The following is a 19,058-nucleotide window of genomic DNA, read 5'->3' on the forward strand; positions in this document are numbered from 1 at the left end:
ACACAGGCGAAAGCATATCTGCTGTTACTGAGTGTAGGGCAGTAGTGAATCGGTTATGCAGATCATTCAGAGTCGTTGGTGGCGGCGAGATGTAAACAGCTTCCTTCACATAACCCCGTAATAAATAGTCACAGAGTGTGAGATCAGGACATCTTGGTGGCCAGAAGTGCAGAGCCATCTCCTCAAGCCCCCTGCAACCAATCCAGTGCTGAGGAAGGGAGTCATTCAAAAAGCCTCGTACCTCACAGTGCCAATGGAGTGGAGCTCCATCCTGTTGGAAAGTGAAGTCCTGGGAATCTTCCATAACTTGAGGGAACAGCCATTGTTCCAACATGTCCAGGTATATGATTCCCACTACAGTTCTTTCCACAAAGAAAAATGGTCCATAAACCTTTGTATGGGATACGGCACAGGACACGCTGATCTTCAGTGAGTCTCTTTCGTGTTGCAGTGGTGCATGTGGATCTTCCAAACCCCACATGCAAACAGAGTGTCTGTTGAAACTCTCCTGGCAGATTAAAACGGCGTGCCTTTCGTATGCAAGTGCTCTACCAACTGAGCTACCGAAGCACGACCCACGACCCATCCTCACAGCTTCACTTCTGCCAGTACCTCGTCTCCTACCTGCCAAACTTCACACAAGCTCTTCTGCGAACCTAGCAGACCTAGCACTCCTGGAAGAAAGGATATTGCGTAGAAATGCCTTAGCCACAGCCTCAGGGATGTTTCCAGAATGACTTTTCCACTAAGATGGAACATCGCTTCATCGCTAAAAATTACACGTTGTAGAAATGTGTCATCCTCCATCTTTGCTAGCACATAACCAGAAAATACGAGACGCTTCTCTTTGTCATTGCGGTTGAGAGCCTGCACAAGTTGTAATCGGTAGGGCTTGTACAGAAAACGCCGTCCCAGAACTTTCTATACAGTTGGTTGGGGCATTTCAAGTTCTCGACTGGCTCTATTGGTAGACTGCGCACAAAACTTTCTCGAATCCGTCGGACATCAGGCACTGACACACGCGGTCGACCTGTGCTTTTTCTTTTGCACACACTTCCAGTCTTTTTAAACCGCTTAAACCAACGGCTAATGCTTTTGCGAGTTGGTGGTTGAATACCGAATTTGCTACGAAGCGCCCGCTGCACTGCAATTTGCGACTCACTTTTCGCGAACTGAAGAACGCAGAAAACCTTGTGCTCCACCATGTCACTCACAACTGACAGTGAAACGGAATGGCGGGCGTATTGCCGCGCGAACTCTAGCGGCCGCTTCTGAAACCATCACCGCCCGCCCACCGCAAACTCTGAAATTTCCTCTTTTCAATGGTATAAAGTTTCTTCATTTTGGATTTGTAGTTGAATACATACGAATTTTTGAAAATGGGTCCATCATTTAGAATAACCCTGTGTTTTAATTAGTTCGTCTATTTAGATGTTAATACCAGTAGTCAATTTATCACAGGTGATTCTCTTCTTGTACTGTTTGCTTATTTAGCATTTTAATCGTATTTTCATATTTCATATACTTACTATTCTCGTCTTGAAGTTTCTCTTCCTTTTGGAGATGGCCCTATTCACAAAACGGAAGGAAATGAACGAATCTGAAAAACTTTCGGAGATCTTTGACGATGATTATTCAGATGTTCCTAGTGAAAGCGAAGATCCGAATGATGGCGTCACTGAATATTTTTACGGTTCTGTCGAAGATTCTCCAGAGGCAAAGCACGAATGAGACTCAGGAGCCGTCTCGAATGTGTTAAAATATTATGTGGAAGCAAAACTCATATATTTTAAAATATACAAGAACATAATTATAGCTGAATAGGGTCCCACGGTAATCATTGCTAAGGGCTCCTTGCGGCCTTAAGCCCGCCCTAGAGCAAACTGGCGCGCAAAGTCTGTTGGATCCTTTTTTGAAGCGACGATCCAAACATTTTAAATTAGCTTTTCGTCAGCATTCCATCAATACGACACAAGCTATACACAAAGCTTTCTAATACCTAACTGTTCATATAAAACGTACCATTCTCATTCTTCCTCAGTGTGTGCTTAATCGCTAACAGTCCAAGTGACCTATTCTGCACTTTTCGATGTTTCCTTTTATGTTTTTGCTTCGGAACCCTTAAAGTAGATCATCTTCTAAGCGGTCAAGGAGCAGATGCCTTATAATCTTTCACTAATTTTGAATTAATTTCCATTGGTGATAAACAGTTCAAATCAAAGACTCTTACAACGGTACGGTACTTCAATTCACTCATTTCAGCGAGACAAATACAACACAATTCCTTCGAAGAGCAGTACAAAGGACAGTTTTTCAGTTCAACAGAGAACTAATATCTGTATCATTCTGCAAACTATCTGTTGCGAACTATCTATATTACACACAAATTCACTGGAAATTGAAGTCTTTTTCAGTGAGGGACGGACTGCTAATTTCCGGGGAGTACAGGTGTGTATAAATGCGTAACCGCAGGTTGCTCATATTTACTATTAAATGAAGACATCTCTCCAGGATGCCTGTAAGTAATGTCATGCTGATTTTCTTTGATTTTCTTCGCCAGGAACTCTCCACCCCCCCCCCCCCCCCCCCCTGCCTCAGGCTGATTCGTATGCTGTTTGCTGTACAGACTGCTGGGACGTGAATAACCCATGCCGCGTGCGTCCTATTACGGTCTTGCCCTCTGCCTCCCACGTTCTTGTGTTTCGACTGCTTCGGCTGACTCAGCAGCTGTCGCAACGTGACAATACATTAGGCCAACACATACTATCATCCGAGATAGTATCCGCCGCTGCAACGCTTCTTAGCTCATTAATTAGCAATTTTTACAAAAACAGATCAAATCTGTGCTCCTCGTACTTATCATTGGCAAATTAAGACAATTTACTAAATAGTATAACATCTGCGCCGACTACATCTGTTTTCTCCCTATATATCGCGAGAATTGTAAAAGCAGCACTGTCAAAGAGGTCGGTAAAGAATTACGGGGGATATTTTAAGCTATAATTCTTATCTTTGCTACGGTAGATAGAGTCTAAAAAAAAAAACGGACCAGCTTCTGCAAGGTTTCACTTATGCAACGAGCACATAAATCAGCAGAAAAATACAGGCAATGTAGTACCGCTCAATGCGCTGCGCTATAAGGGGCAAGTAAATGTATCCACGAACTATAAATCTGTACGATTTTGAATGCCTGTGAACAAAGCGATATCCTATCAATGTCAAGAAATGTCATAATTTAAGAAGTCGGCAGAAGGAAGCACTCACTCACAAGAGAGTACTTTCGGCTCCTGCATGTTACATCTGCGGTTAAATTCAAAGACAAGAACATAAATACATTAAGACAAAGCAATTTACATGTAAGACAGCTCTTTCTAGTGGTACAGATGGAACTGCTTGTTACCTGCACTTGGTGCAACGAAAACACAACAGAAAACTTGATCAGGCTCATTCTTACTAAGCTGAGAGTTCTCACATTCTGCCACCGATTCTTTCAGTTACTAGTTCCAAAATCTCGACATGCTTTCCTGCCCACAGGATTAAAAAATGCCACACGTTGATATTCCTTTCCTTAGAACAGTAACTTGTGAATGATTGAAATAAGTTCACTTTCATGAATCAGTGAATCCGTTGTGGATCGGTATACAGAAAACTGTGTTGTAAGCTTATCAAGCCAGAGTTACTATGCAACGGTACTAAACATTATCAAGCGTGCTTTCTACGAGCTGCCGCTTGGTGCCAAACTAGGTTCAAATGGTTCAAATGGCTCTGAGCACTATGGGACTTAACATCTGAGGTCATCAGTCCCCTAGAACTTAGAACTACCTAAACCTAACTAACCTAAGGACATCACACACATCCATGTCCGAGGCAGGATTCGAACCTGTGACCGTAGCAGTCGCGCGGTTCCGGACTGAAGCGCCTAGAACCGCTCGGTCACCACGCCGGCGCCAAATTAGGAAAAAAGTTTAAAAATTAAAAAAAATCTATGAAACCTTTATCAACCTACGTATTATCTGTGCTGTTACTAAATTAATATTTCATGATTCTGACTGCCCGTACCCCAATATGAAGTTAGATTGCGATCTCAAAGACAGAACATCGTTCATTTGAAAATGTTTCTGTAGAACAATAGTCGTACGCTACGTGAATTAATTCCCTTACTACAAAAGGAACGAGAGAGGATATTCTCTGCGATTTATTGCCATTGTGATTAGTCAGTGTCTTAACAAATGTTGTACTAAAATACACTCCTGGAAATTGAAATAAGAACAGCGTGAATTCATTGTCCCAGGAAGGGGAAACTTTATTGACACATTCCTGGGGTCAGATACATCACATGATCACACTGACAGAACCACGGGCACATAGACACAGGCAACAGAGCATGCACAATGTCGGCACTAGTACAGTGTATATCCACCTTTAGCAGCAATGCAGGCTGCTATTCTCCCATGGAGACGATCGTAGAGATGCTGGATGTAGTCCTGTGGAACGGCTTGCCATGCCATTTCCACCTGGCGCCTCAGTTGGACCAGCGTTCGTGCTGGACGTGCAGACCGCGTGAGACGACGCTTCAACCAGTCCCAAACATGCTCAATGGGGGACAGATCCGGAGATCTTGCTGGCCAGGGTAGTTGACGTACACCTTCTAGAGCACGTTGGGTGGCACGGGATACACGCGGACGTGCATTGTCCTGTTGGAACAGCAAGTTCCCTTGCCGGTCTAGGAATGGTAGAACGATGGGTTCGATGACGGTTTGGATGTACCGTGCACTATTCAGTGTCCCCTCGACGATCACCAGAGGTGTACGGCCAGTGTAGGAGATCACTCCCCACACCATGATGCCGGGTGTTGGCCCTGTGTGCCTCGGTCGTATGCAGTCGTGATTGTGGCGCTCACCTGCACGGCGCCAAATACGCATACGACCATCATTGGCACCAAGGCAGAAGCGACTCTCATCGCTGAAGACGACACGTCTCCATTCGTCCTTCCATTCACGCCTGTCGCGACACCACTGGAGACGGGCTGCACGATGTTGGGGCGCGAGCGGAAGACGGCCTAACGGTGTGCGGGACCGTAGCCCAGCTTCATGGAAACGGTTGCGAATGGTCCTCGCCGATACCCCAGCAGCAACAGTGTCCCTAATTTGCTGGGAAGTGGCGGTGCGGTCCCCTACGGCACTGCGTAGGATCCTACGGTCTTGGCGTGCATCCGTGCGTCGCTGCGGTCCGGTCCCAGGTCGACGGGCACGTGCACCTTCCGCCGACCACTGGCGACAACATCGATGTACTGTGGAGACCTCACGCCCCACGTGTTGAGCAATTTGGCGTTACGTCCACCCGGCCTCCCGCATGCCCACTATACGCCCTCGCTCAAAGTCCGTCAACTGCACATACGGTTCACGTCCACGCTGTCGCGGCATGCTACCAGTGTTAAAGACTGCGATGGAGCTCCGTATGCCACGGCAAACTGGCTGACACTGACGGCGGCGGTGCACAAATGCTGCGCAGCTAGCGCCATTCGACGGCCAACACCGCGGTTCCTGGTGTGTCCGCTGTGCCGTGCGTGTGATCATTGCTTGTACTGCCCTCTCGCAGTGTCCGGAGCAAGTATGGTGGGTCTGACACACCGGTGTCAATGTGTTCTTTTTTCCATTTCCAGGAGTGTATAAACTGGATCTTTTACACTTTTACATCCGTTGGAACGTCAAAACCACAAGAAAAGCTGATGTCCTTTCTGAAACTAGTCACCATCTGGAAAAATGGCTGAAGAGTGACATTACGTATACTCGGATGGAGAGTCAGCAGTCGATTACACTACCCTCTACTCAGTTCATAGACATATTTTCCATTTTATCTGAAAGTGACCCTTACTAGTTTCTTCTAATGGATGAGATTATCCTGAGTTCATTAGGACTAATACCGAAGTTTATCGGGAAACTGAAATATTAGCTTGCCGAAGCAGCACGAATATTTTGTGTTCTTCATTCTACCATAAGCAATAATTTTTTCTACTTCTCTTGTAATCTGAATATATTTTTGGCGTTCATTCAGAAACTCTGTTGGAGGCAGCTGTTGCCAGAACATATTGTGGCGAACGCCCACAGCAACACCGCTTGCCTCATTTGATCTCAGATATTGTGACTGTGATAGCTCCTGTCATATCACAAACTAATTACGTTTTGTGTAATTCAGGCGTGAAGTACCGCTACCATATTAAGACAATGATAAGATGAAAGCGCTCTTACGGCCGTTATCTGCACTTCCCTCAGAGCCGTTGATGGTTTCAAATACATTGCGTGGTAGAAGGAGTTTTTAAAAACTCGTTGAGGACTGCAACGGTCTGGGTCCGCTGTACCGTTCGGGGCAGACGATATTTGAAAATAAAACTACGACAGTACACAAATAACTATAACAAAGTCAGGGCACCCACTAAATTGAAAAACCACTGTAGTTGACTGAAGTGAAGGCAGTGAGCGAACAAACTGGAAAAAATCTTCAAGTTAGCTGGTGCACCACAATACTAGAGGGCATACACAAAAATTAACAAATAAATTCGAGTGACGAGTATACCAGTAAAACGGACAATTGTTTAGTATGGTTAGTCCAGTTTCTGTTTATTACAAAGGAATTACAAAATTTCTCTGGATGTTTTTCACGTCGTTAGTTTCTAAATCCTCCTTTTCTTAACGTCTAGCGATATTTAATTCTTAGACTGAGATCTGTTTATAAACTTATAGGTTGTAGCTTTAAGCGAGTTCGTTGTTAAGTCTTCTTCTTCTTCTGGTTTTACCACCTCATTGGACCACTTCAGTCAATCATTGTTTGGTCATCTTCTCATTCAGTCTTCTTTCCGAATTTCGCAGTGTCTTTTCATTCGTTCCGATCTTTTTTTGTCGTTCTCAGCTGTAAATACCATTTTAACTGTAAGTCGTTTGTCTATTTTTGATTTAAATCTCATTTTCATGTTTTTCAGTTTCTTTAAATTTTCTGATTTGTTTTGCAAATCGTCCAGGGTTAATGCTAGCCCTTTCATATCCTCTTTCGTTTATCACTACAACCTGTTGCTTCATATTCCAAAGCATCTCTATAATTTTTCTTGGTAATTTTTTTTTCGTATAGTTTCTGTAATGGACTGCAGTTCGCTATACACCACTTCACTTGGCACTATCAGCTATTGTCCTTCTTTCTGATATTTATTGTTTATGCATGTTCTAGCTATTCTTCTCTGTTTCCGATTTTGTCGATCCTGTTTTTCTGGGTGACTTTGAAAAGAGTTTCACTTCCGAATGTCACCTCTGGTTGAACATCCGTCTTGTGATGTTGCAATTTAACCTGATTCATACACATGTTTAATGTATGTCGAACATGTTAATTTTTGACCTTACATAATTTTAATAGTTCTTTCTTGCCATGCAGGTTTCTCGTCCATATTGTATGTTATAATTTCTGTTAGGCATTTAAGTTGTTTCACTATTATTACTTTCATGTTATTTGCTGATGTGTGGTTGATTGCAAGTGGATACGTTACCATTCTCACAGGCTTTTTGAGTGATACTTGGACTCCATATTTTGTAGCCTTGTTATTTGATTTCTGGCTTCTTGAATGTTATTAGGCGAATTCGAGGCAATTTAAGTTTATTTGATTTTTCTTGGTCGCAATTCTTATGTTTTTAGAATTTTCCTTGTACCATTCCCTCATCACGTATGCCAGAGCACATTTGAAAAGTACTGGCAATGAACCATCGACCTGTCTTAAACCTGTTTTAATCGTACGTGGCTCAGGTATTTCTCCCCTGAACTTTACTTAGATTTGGTGGTTGTTAGAGTTAAGTTTATCACTTTTACTAATTTGGGATGGAATCGGAATTCCTTAGTATCTTCATCATCTGGGACATAGTCACAAGCTCTTTTGAAGTCTGTAAAGATCATGACTTGTTGTTTTTATATTCTTTTGTAGTAATCCATTACCAGTTTCAAAGTGTTCTGGACAACTTTTCCAGGGTATAAATACTCCTTGGCATTCTCCTGGTTCCACTTCAAGTTCATTTTTACGATGATTGTGTAGAATTCTTGACATGACTTTCTATGTAATATCAAAATGGGAAATTCCTCTATAGTTGTCTGGATGTGATTTGTTTTCTTTTTTGTGTAATGAATGAATTATAGCTGTAGTCCTATATGTTCTGTTAGTTTCACTACCCATTAGTGTAATAAAATTTTCACTGGTTCTGCTGTATGTTTCCAAAGTTCTGCAAATGTTGCATCTGTTACACTTACGTTGTAGTGTTTGAGTTCTTTCAAAGCTTTGTAGACTATGGATTGCAGGTGGGTTTATATCTTCTGCTGGTGTTTTAATATGGGTACCCAGCTTTTTAGTTTTCGCGAATCTCCGTAATTTAGTACTTTGTTAAATGTTTCTGCCAAAATTCCTGTATTTTTTCTATTACTTTCTACTGCTATGGGCGATATTATTACTTTTACCCTTTAACATTAATGCTGAAGGGTCATATCGTTGTGGTTGATTCCTAAATATATTGTAGTTTGAGTTTGTTTCGTGACTATTTGTTTGGATCATTAGAAGTATATATTCTGAATAGTAGCCTTTACTCATTCTTGTCATTTTTGTGTTATCTTTGTTTGTGCTGGAATTCCAACAGTAATTCTTCCGTTTTATGACTCTGATACTTTAACCAGGCTTGGTGGATATCTACCTGTTTTATCACACTTATCGTTCCATTATAGGTGTTTTTTCTCCTTGGATTTATTGGGGGCACCTGTTCAGCTATTTGTTTCACCTGAGAATCTATTTCCTCTGTACCGTCTGTTATTTTTATAGTCCTTTGTTCTTCGTATTCCTTGTTACTTCAACAATCTGTGAGGGTCATAGATTCTCTTCTTTTTGGGGTGAGATTTTTTCCTCTCAATAGGATGAATTTAATTTTTATTTTTATCATGTAGTGGTCTGATCCATATCTGTTCCTCTCAGAAGTTTCATATTCCAGATTTCTTTGCGATAATTTCTATACATACAGACACGATCCAGCTGCCATTCTCTTTTTATCAGTCTGGATGTTTCTAAGTTTTGAGTTTATTTGGTCTTCTCTTAAAGTATGTTGATATTGAGATCATGTAATGGTTTCTACAGAATTCCACCAGTTTTATGCCGTTCCTGTTTGTCTTCTCTGTGCTAGCCGTTTCTCTATTGTCTCTAGACCTTTTTTCCCTTTCTAACTGGACATTAGGTTGTTTAGTCATTAGGATAAAACATAAAAAAAGCTCGTAAGGAAGTATAAATTACAGCATTAGTTATAGAAAACTTATGGGACTCTTCCGTTTACACTTTGCAACTCCAAACTGCTTAATGCTATTTTACATGTGCACAAGACATTCAGAATGTGTTAGTGTACAAACATAAAGTCAGTAGAAATAATGATTAGAGATTAGATTCGATTAGATTAATATCTGTTCTGTAGATCATCAGTACAACTTTTCTTAACAATGTGGAAAGCGTCAGTTTAACAAAAGGTTTCTTTACACGTCATAATTCGAGTTTTTTTAAAAAAAAGATTACTCTTTTTAAGTGTTGGTTGGCTATCTGTTAGACTTTTGATGCTATTTGTAAGTGACCCAAGACTTTTGTGGCAGCATAATTCACCCTTTTCGGTGGCAAAGTTGGATGTAACCCAAAGTAGTGAAGATCAGCCTTTCTCCTAGTGTTGTAGCTATGTACATTGCTATTGCTTTTGAATTGGGATGGGTTATTAATAACAATTTTGCAAATGAATACACATATTCGAAGCTACTGTGAATATCCCTAGTTGCTTACATAAATGTCTGAAAGATGATCTTGGCGGGGCTCCAGATATTATTCTGATTACACACTTTTGTGTAATGAATACATTTTTCCTTGGTGGTGAATTACTACTCTTGAATACATTACTTCTTGCAGAATTTTGGACAAAGCTGTCAGAAGTGAGACTGGGTGGTAGTCGTTGGCATCAAACCCATCCCCCCTTTTATACAATGGTTTAACAATTGCATATTACAAGGCATCAGCAAAAATGCCCTGTTTCTGTGGGCCGCTACACGTGTGGCTGAGAATCCCATTTATCTGTTGGGAACAAGCTTTGCCAATGAACTGGTGTCCAGAGTTTTGCGTAATCGGGAAGATAACGGAAATGAAGGACGAGAGAAAACGATTAAACACTGCGACAGCCACCAAGATTTCCGTACAGACTGGATGTGAGTATGAAAGAATAACTTTCTCCTTGGTGTAGGCACGCAATACAAATATAACGAAGATCAGTGAATTAAACACATAACCTGCCAGGCATTTGCACTCAAAGTTGAAAGCAGAGAGCGGCCCATTGGTAAATGTTTACAACGTAATGGCACAGTGCCCCGACACATGTCAGTAAAGCCCTCGCAAAGTAACATGGCCACAGCGCAGATGCCCATTCTCGTCCTGTTCCACAGCTGTGGCCGCCTCAACTGACTTGGTCGCTGTCTCTTTATTACACAGCACGGCGCTGCAGTCTTCGCACACTTTAGGTGCAGGGGAAGTTCTTCATAATCAGGCACGTGTGATTGTATGGAATCCAATTAAATTAACCTTGTGAGAGGCAAACGAGGAAGGAAAACTCCCATTAGAAAGATTTCTGGAGAGCGTTAGAGAACCTACTAGCTATTCCAGTTGTAGAATAAAGAAAATAAACAAGGAGGGAGAAAACGTAGCTACAGATACTGTCCATGGCTTCACTGATCCAGGAAACATGTGGAAGACACAAAAGAAAATTTTATTTTTAGGTAAGACTGACGAAAAGGTTGTCAGGGGACTGAAACTTAGTTTCCACGTGGCAGATGTTCTTCATTTTAGACTTTCAGTATCATAATAAGCAAAACAGCCGGCAACGCTACATTTTTATCTCCTTTTTTGTTTTATAAGATTTCCTTCTGGCAGCATGTGGTTGCACTTGTTTTGCTTTGGTCGAGTCTTTGGTTATGCCACTGTCGTTTACCCGACCTCGGCAAGGTGTGTAGTGGTTGGCACACTGGACCCTCATTCCAGAGGACAACGGTTCAAATTCACGTCTGGTTCTCAAGATTCAGGTTACATATGATTTTCTTAAATTGCTCCAGGCAAGTGCTGGGGATGGTTCCTTTGAAAAGGCACAGCCAATTCCCTTCCCCATCCTTGACACAATCCGAGCCTGTGCTCTGTCTCTCATGACCTCCTTGTCGACGGGATGTTAAACCCTAATCTTCCTTCCTTCTTCCTCTTTTCTTTTCGTTACTGTAGAGCGAAACCGTTGACTCTGAATATCTGCACACACCAAAAAAAAGTTTTGCATCACCCCAGTTCCCAGAACTCCTAAAGATAGAAGTTGACTGTGGTTATTGTACCACAGACACAGTCCCTTTGACTGTTCGGAGATGTCACTAAAACTGCCCAAAAATGTAAACAACCATGCACGAGCAGCGCCTATTAGACGAACGGGGTCCGACAACCGATCAGTTGCAGTCATTCCACCAGGAAGGAGGTACACAGCTCGTGTTGTCTGTAGTTCACCATGCCCACAAGGTCAATACCCCGGTTCGATCACGTCCGCATTGTTACTTTGTGCCAAGAAGGGCTCTCAACATGGGAAGTGTCCAGGCGTCTCGGAGTGAACCAAACCGATGTTGTTCGGACGTGGAGGGAGATACAGAGAGACAGGAGCTGTCGATGACATTCCTCGCTCAGGCTGTCCGAGGGCTACTACCGCAGTGGATGGCCGCTACGTACGGGTTATGGCATCTACCACTCTGATGGATCTACGCCGAATCGCCGTTGAGGAATGGGACAATCTGGAGCAACAGTACCTAGTGGATAGTTTAGAGGTACCAGTGCGTACAGCAATCTGGACCACCACATCTGAAAGTCTCGCTGTATGGGCGTAGAACATGCAACGTGTGGTTTTCATGAGCAACAAAAAGGGCGGGAATGATGTTTATGTTGATCTCTATTCCAATTTTCTGTACAGGTTCCGGAACTCTCGGAACCGAGGTGATGCAAAACTTATTTTGAAGTGAGTATATATCTCATATTAATTATTGGTCATACTGATATAACCTGCTAATATGATGGTTTGTAGACTCGCAAGCTGTAGCTTGCAAGTTATGCGAGATATTCTTTTGTGCATTTACACTCGAGCTGTCCAACTTCTCCCTTACTGCGAGGTGGTCGTTCATAACGTAGTCGTCACCACGCCACTGCACAAGCATGGGCAGTCTACGTACCGCAATGTAAGGAATCGCAAACTGTCATTGCTGAAGCGTTATTTACTTACAGCATTTTTGTTTGACTTGCTCTTACATATGGAAGTATTGCTTACTTGCATGCCGGTCGAAGTGGCCGAGCGGTTCTAGGCGCTACAGTCTGGAACCGCTCGATCGCTATGGTCGGAGGTTCGAATCCTGCCTCGGGCATGGATGTGTGTGATGTCCTTAGGTTAGTTAGGTTTAAGTAGTTCTAAGTTCTAGGGGACTGATGACCGTAGCAGTTACGTCTTATAGTGCTCAGAGCCATTTGAACCAATTTTTTGTACTTGAATGTTTTCGATGTGTTTCTTTGGCGCTGACATTCTTGGCCAAATTTCAAGTTGGCTTTCAGCCCTACATGCTTCTTCATGAAAAGCACGATAAAATAGTGCACTACTATTGTTTATTTACTTTCTTCTCGCTTAATGAAAGTCAGTATACTTTATTTGTGTATGGTGTTGCCAACTTATCTGATCGTTCTGCGTTTCACTTCATCTCTAAAATGTTCATTTGCTCTACCGTTTGCCATACGTGTACTAAGTGGTAATATTTGTCTTTGTATACATTTATTTGAAATTGTAAATCCGATGAGAAGTAACGTGGGAGGTAGTGATCTAAAGGAGGACTCGGTTGGTGGGGGAGGGGAGGGGCGCTAAGATGAGCCCAAGGTAGAGAATAATGAATGCAGAGAAGGAAAATTAGGCATTAATGTCCCTTCGACATCGAGGTCATTAAAAAACGGGGACAAGCTAGTATTGATTCCAGGATGGGAAAGGAAATCGGCTGGGCCTCTTGCAAAGAAACCATCGCAGTATCGATCTGGAGCGATTTAGGGACATCAGGCAAGCCCTAAATCTGTTTTTCCTCCATGACATCGCCTCATCTTATTCTGCACAACGCACAGTCGCACACGCAGTTTCCTTAGGTTTCAACGTTTGCCCCTCCCCTCTCCGCATTGGCAGTAACCTCTTCGCCCTTTCTCGGATGAAGAAACCATTAAGCAGCAGACATTTCCGAAGTGACAACGAGGTGACAGCCGAGATGCAGACTGCTACAACGAAGGTCTTCGCTAAACCATCCAATGTTGGAAAAAATATGTCACACTGGACGACGAGTATGAAGAGAAGGAGAAACAAGATTGTCAAGTTTGACGGTCTATAACGATATATCAATATTTTTTCTTACAAACCCACAGTGTTTCAAAATTTGGACGAAGACGTATAAACTACACTATCTTTGTGATATCATCTCTGTCTTTTGACTATTTTTCTTCTTCAGTCGCTTCAGTCCTCTTCCTCGCTTTGTCTTTTAAGATGTATTTCTTAACATTGATCTCTTTGCTATGTTAGTGACAGGTTCCGAAGAGGGATGTGGGTGAGTCTTAATGCTTGAGCGTGAATAACCGGCTCGAGCGATATTGGTTTATGCGCCAAGGCGGCCATCTGACCGACGTTACTACGAATTGTAGTAATTGATTAGAACCTACGTATCATTTGATTAAAAAAAAAAGGACTATTGCCCAGTCCGAATCAAATTACTCCATTTGAAATGCTCCAAATGTTCACGGTCTCCAAAATACGAAACCAAGCCACTTATTCTGAGAGAATATCATCTTGTGTAATCCGTCGACATTTCGTCAATTTAACTCGCCCGGTTCTAATTACGGCTAGTTTGTTTATAAATAACTTTTTTCCTACCAGCAACGATTTTCTTTTATTCTTTTTTACAAGATGTCTGAGTTCTGTTTTGTTTTGTTGATTTTACTGCAAAATATTAAAAACGCTCAATTTTTAGTTAGTTGTCGATTTTTATATGTAGTTAGTGGCGAGATTTGGAAAAACTTGTACTTACACTTTCGTTATGGTCCACTTTTGCAGTCTCATTCATGTTGAATTTCACACACAACTTTCCGTGCACAGTGTACATTGAGAATAACTTACCTAAACAAGCAGTTACAAAGATTATTTTAGACGTAGTTGAGAGAGATGATGTTGCAGGTCATCCAAAGAGTGTGATACGCTTTTGAGCACAACGAATTTATCTTAATAACATGGATTAAAATTTTCTTACTTCTATTTTACATTGGTGTCTATTTCTATGTAGTACTATTTTTATTTAGCTACATTGTCGAAGCGTCTGAAGAAATTCACTGGTTCACTTTCCAGTTTTCCGTTTAATATTTTGTCTTTATATTTTCTGTAATGTGTATGTACCTCTTGTTCTTCTAACAAATCCATTTTGTGCCCTTTATTTAGTCAGTGGGCTACTTTGATATTTTTCTCTGCTTTTCAAATGAGTGTCCAGTATTATGTATGTATGTGTCTATTGCTGACGTTATGTGTCCATGGCGCGTGCAGGCTTTAATGTACTCTGTGTACCTGGTGTTCAAATTTCGGCCTGTTTGTCCTATGTAGAACATGGAATACTGCTTCCATGTTACTATGTATATTCCAGAGTCTGAATATGGATCACAACTACACTGTTCAAAAGCGTATTATACGCTGCGGAAGGCCTGTAATATTATCTTTGTCAGCTACATCTAAAAATATGTTTGAAACTGTTTATGTAAATTATTCTCGATGTATAGTGTGCACCGAAAATTGTATGGAATGATTAACACGTGTGAGAGTCTGCACAAATGGACCGTAAGTACAAGTTCTTCCAAATTTCGTTGCTAACTACATATGTTGTTGTTGTTGTGGTCTTCAGTCCTGAGACTGGTTTGATGCAGCTCTCCTTGCTACTCTATCCTGTGCAAGCCTCTTCATCTCCCAGTACCTACTGCAGCCTTCATCCTTCTGAATCTGCTTAGTGTATTCATCTACTGGTCTCCCTCTACGATTTTTACCCTCCACGCTGCCCTCCAGTGCTAAATTGGTGGTCCCTTGATGCCTCAGAACATGTCCTACCAACCAATCCCTTCTTCTAGTCAAGTTGTGCTACTTTCAGAAACGACTTCCTGACACTTAAATCTATACTCGATGTTAACAAATTTCTTTTCTTCAGAAACGCTTTCCTTGTCATTGTCAGTCTACATTTTATATCTTCTCTACTTCGACCATCATCAGTTATTTTGCTCCCCAAATAGCAAAACTCCTTTACTACTTTAAGTGTCTCATTTCCTAATCTAATTCCCTCAGCATCACCCGACTTAATTCGACTACATTCCAAAATCATCGTTTTGCTTTTGTTGATGTTCATCTTATATCCTCCCTTCGAAACACTGTCCATTCCGTTCAACTGCTCTTCCAAGTCCTTTGTTGTCTCTGTCATCGGCGAACCTCAAAGTTTTTATTTCTTCTCCATGGATTTTAATACCTACTCCGAACTTTTCTTTTGTTTCCTTTACTGCTTGCTCAATATACAGATTGAATAGCATCGGGGAGAGGCTACAACCCTGTCTCACTCCCTTCCCAACCACTGCTTCCCTTTACAAGTGACTAAAAATTGCGCGTTTTTTGTTTATTGCAGTAAAGTCGACAATACGAAACAGAACCTTACACATCCAAAACATTAAGTAAAAATGGTATAATAGAAACGTGCCGTGTAAAATAAGAATTAAAGAAAATCGTGACTGGTAGCAGAAAAGTTATTTACAAACAAACCCACTGTTTGAAGGCCGCGGGCTCTCACAGAACCATTTAAATGGGATTACGGCGAGTCGGAGACGGCAGCTTGTTTTCTTCCGCGCTGACTCACCTGGGCGGCCTCCCAGGCCAGGTGGTTCCACTGGTGGGTGGTGGGTGGCTGGTCGGGCCGCTGGGGCGGCTCGCGCTGCAGCTGCGGCGGCAGCAGGCTGTTCTCGCGGTGCCACTTCTGCAACAGACAAGCTGTCAGAAAACGGACAGATTCTCTCTATTCGGCGCAGGTAAAAGTGTTAATACAGGGTGACAATTATTGAACTATATGAAAAAAAACCTAAATTAGTTACAAACTACGGCGTGCACACTCTTCATGCAACATGTAAACTTCACTACGGAAGTGGAACATGGATGTTGTCGAGTACCTCTGAATGGCATTTTCAGCTCAGCATTGGTTTTGAGGTAATTGCTGTACACCTTGTAAGTAGGCTGTTTAGGTTTTTATATTGGTAACGCCACGAAGCGCTCTATATGAGAATCACTGGCTGTGCTGTGTGCAGTCTGTGGCTGGTTTGCATTGTTGGAATATTCTCTATTGTAGCGTTGGGCAGTTGGATGTGAACAGCGCGTAGCGTTGCGCAGTTCGAGGTGAGCCACCGGCAGTGTTGGATGTGGGAGAGAAATGGCAGAAGTTTAAGAGCGGACGATCTGGACGGGTGTCCATCAGAAAGAGTAAATTTGTAACACTGGATATCATGAACTTATGACGACATTTGAATATTTTTAAGATAAATACATTGTTTGTTCTTTATCAAAATCTTTCATTTACTAAATATTCCTATCAGTAGTTAGTGACTTCAGTAGTTAGAATCTTTTATTTAGCTGGCAGTATTGGCGCTCGCTGTATTGCAGTAGTTTGAGTAACGATGATTTTTGTGAGGTAAGTGATTCATGAAAGTTATAGGTTATTGTTAGTCAGGGCCATTCTTTTGTAGGGATTATTAAAAGTCAGATTGCGTTGCGCTTAAAATATTGTGTGTCAGTTTAGTGTTGATCAAAATAAGTAAAGAGAGTAATGTCTGAGTACGTTGAGTTTTGCTCAGCTGTTTGAAAAGCAAATAACGTAAGAGGTTTATCAGCACAGTAATTCATTAATTTTTCTAAGGGGACGTTTCAACCTTGTCTTTAATATAACTCCACGAAAAGGAACCGCATCCGTTCAGATCCGGAGAACATGCCGACCAATGGAGACCCATGCCAGTGGCCTCTGGGTGCCCCAGAGCTAGAATGTGGTTCCCAAAGTGCTCCTCCAGGACAGCAAAGACTCTCGTGATTCGACGGGGCCGTGCTTCGTCTTGGTGAAATCAGAATCACTTTGGATAGCGGGGATGAAATCATCTTCCGAAACATTCACGTACCTTCGGTAGTTACTGTCATCAAGGAGTATCGCATCGATTATTCCGTGACTGGACATTGCATACCACACAGTCACCCGTCGAGGATGAAGAGACTTCTCGATCACGAAATGCTGAATCTCAGTCCCCCAAATGCGCTAATTTTGCTTATTGACGAACCCATCCAAATGAAAGTGGGCTTCGTTGCTAAACCAGACCATACTGCGCATATTAATTCCCACCATGCCCCGCGGCCAACCATGGTGTTTCAACGTCCTAACGCAAACCGTTCAGAAGTTATGACGATTTTATTTGATTATTTCAGTAATTGTTACCCTGCTCATTCAACAAAGTCAACTCATTTGTAAATATCATGTGCTCCATGGTAAAAAGTCCTTCTTCCCGTTCAAGGTACAACATGGAGCACGATCGACGAAGCATGGCTTAACGTTCACACGTTATATTAGATTGAAATTAGAATAATACCATGTCATCAAAAAGTCAGTATAAATTTCGAAACTGAATAAATGACAGAATAATGTAGATAGAGAGGTAAAAATTGACACACATGCTTGGAATTACATGGGGTTTTATTAGAACCAAAAAACGACAAAAGTTCAAAAAATGTTCGACAGATGGCGCTTCATCTCATCAGAATAGCAATAATTAGCATAAGAGAGTAAGACAAAGCAAAGATGATGTTGTTTACAGGAAATGCTCAATATGTCCAGCATCATTCCTTAACAATAGCTTTAGTCGAGGAATAATGTTGTGAACAGCACTGTAAAGCATGTCCGGAGTTATGGTGAGGCATTGGCGTCGGATGTTGTCTTTCAGCATCCCTAGAGATGTCGGTCGATCACGATACACTTAGGACTTCAGGTAACCCCAAAACCAATAATCGCACGGACTGAGATCTGGGGATCTGGGAGGCCCAGCACGATCAAAGTGGCGGCTGAGCAGACGATCATCACCAAACGACGCGCGCAAGAGATCTTTCACGCATCTAGCAATATGGGGTGGAGCGCCATCCTGCATTAACATCGTACGTTCCAGCAGATGTTTATCAGCCAGGCTGGAGATGATGCGATTCCGTACATATCGGCGTACCGCTCACCCGTCACAGTAGCAGTTACAAAACCAGAATCACGCATTTCTTCGAAGAAAAAAGCTCCGATAACGGTAGATGTGGTAAAACCAACCCATACCGTGACTTTCTCGTCGTGCAATGGATTTCCCAAGGCAGTTCTAGGATTTTCGGTAGCCCAAATTCTGCAGTTGTGGGCGTTGTGTGAAATGAGCTTCGTCGGTCCACAACACGTTACTCAACCAATTGTTATCTTCCGCCAACTTTTGAAACGCCCACACCGCAAGTGACCTCCGCTTCACTAAATCGCCAGGTAACAGTTCATGATGACGATGGATTTTGTACGGATAGCATCTGAGGGTACGCCTCAGTGCCAACCAAACAGTAGTGTAAGGAATGCCGGTACGACTGCACGAGCGCTGACTTCCCCGTGCGTAGACGAACCCGCTACAGTCTCCATTTCTTCCTGAACTGTCTCAGCAGCATTACGCCTTGTGCTCGGTCGGCCACTACGGGGTCTATCGCCTAAACAACCCGTGGCTTCGAACTTCGAAATCATTCTCGCCACAGCTGCATTTGTCAACGGATCTTTACCCGTTCTAATCCACTTCCTATGGCGATAGGATCGTAACGCTGAACTAGCACATTCCCCATTCTGATAATACAGCTTCACTGAAAGCGCCTTTTCAGATA

General features: G+C 42.3%; 1 protein-coding gene across 2 annotated transcripts in view; it reads right to left on the reverse strand.

Annotated features, from left to right (window-relative positions):
• LOC126272206 (zinc finger protein 474-like) overlaps nucleotides 1-19,058 on the reverse strand; it is a 270,969-nt gene that overhangs the window by 154,010 nt on the left and 97,901 nt on the right. For both annotated transcript variants that reach the window (XM_049974887.1, XM_049974886.1), the window contains exon 3: nucleotides 16,003-16,119. In XM_049974887.1, the coding sequence (XP_049830844.1) occupies nucleotides 16,003-16,119 (117 nt within the window). The remainder of the gene's footprint in view (nucleotides 1-16,002; nucleotides 16,120-19,058) is intronic.

The sequence above is a fragment of the Schistocerca gregaria genome, chromosome 5 (genome assembly GCF_023897955.1).
Source record: "Schistocerca gregaria isolate iqSchGreg1 chromosome 5, iqSchGreg1.2, whole genome shotgun sequence".
Classification (NCBI taxonomy): Eukaryota; Metazoa; Arthropoda; class Insecta; order Orthoptera; family Acrididae; genus Schistocerca; species Schistocerca gregaria.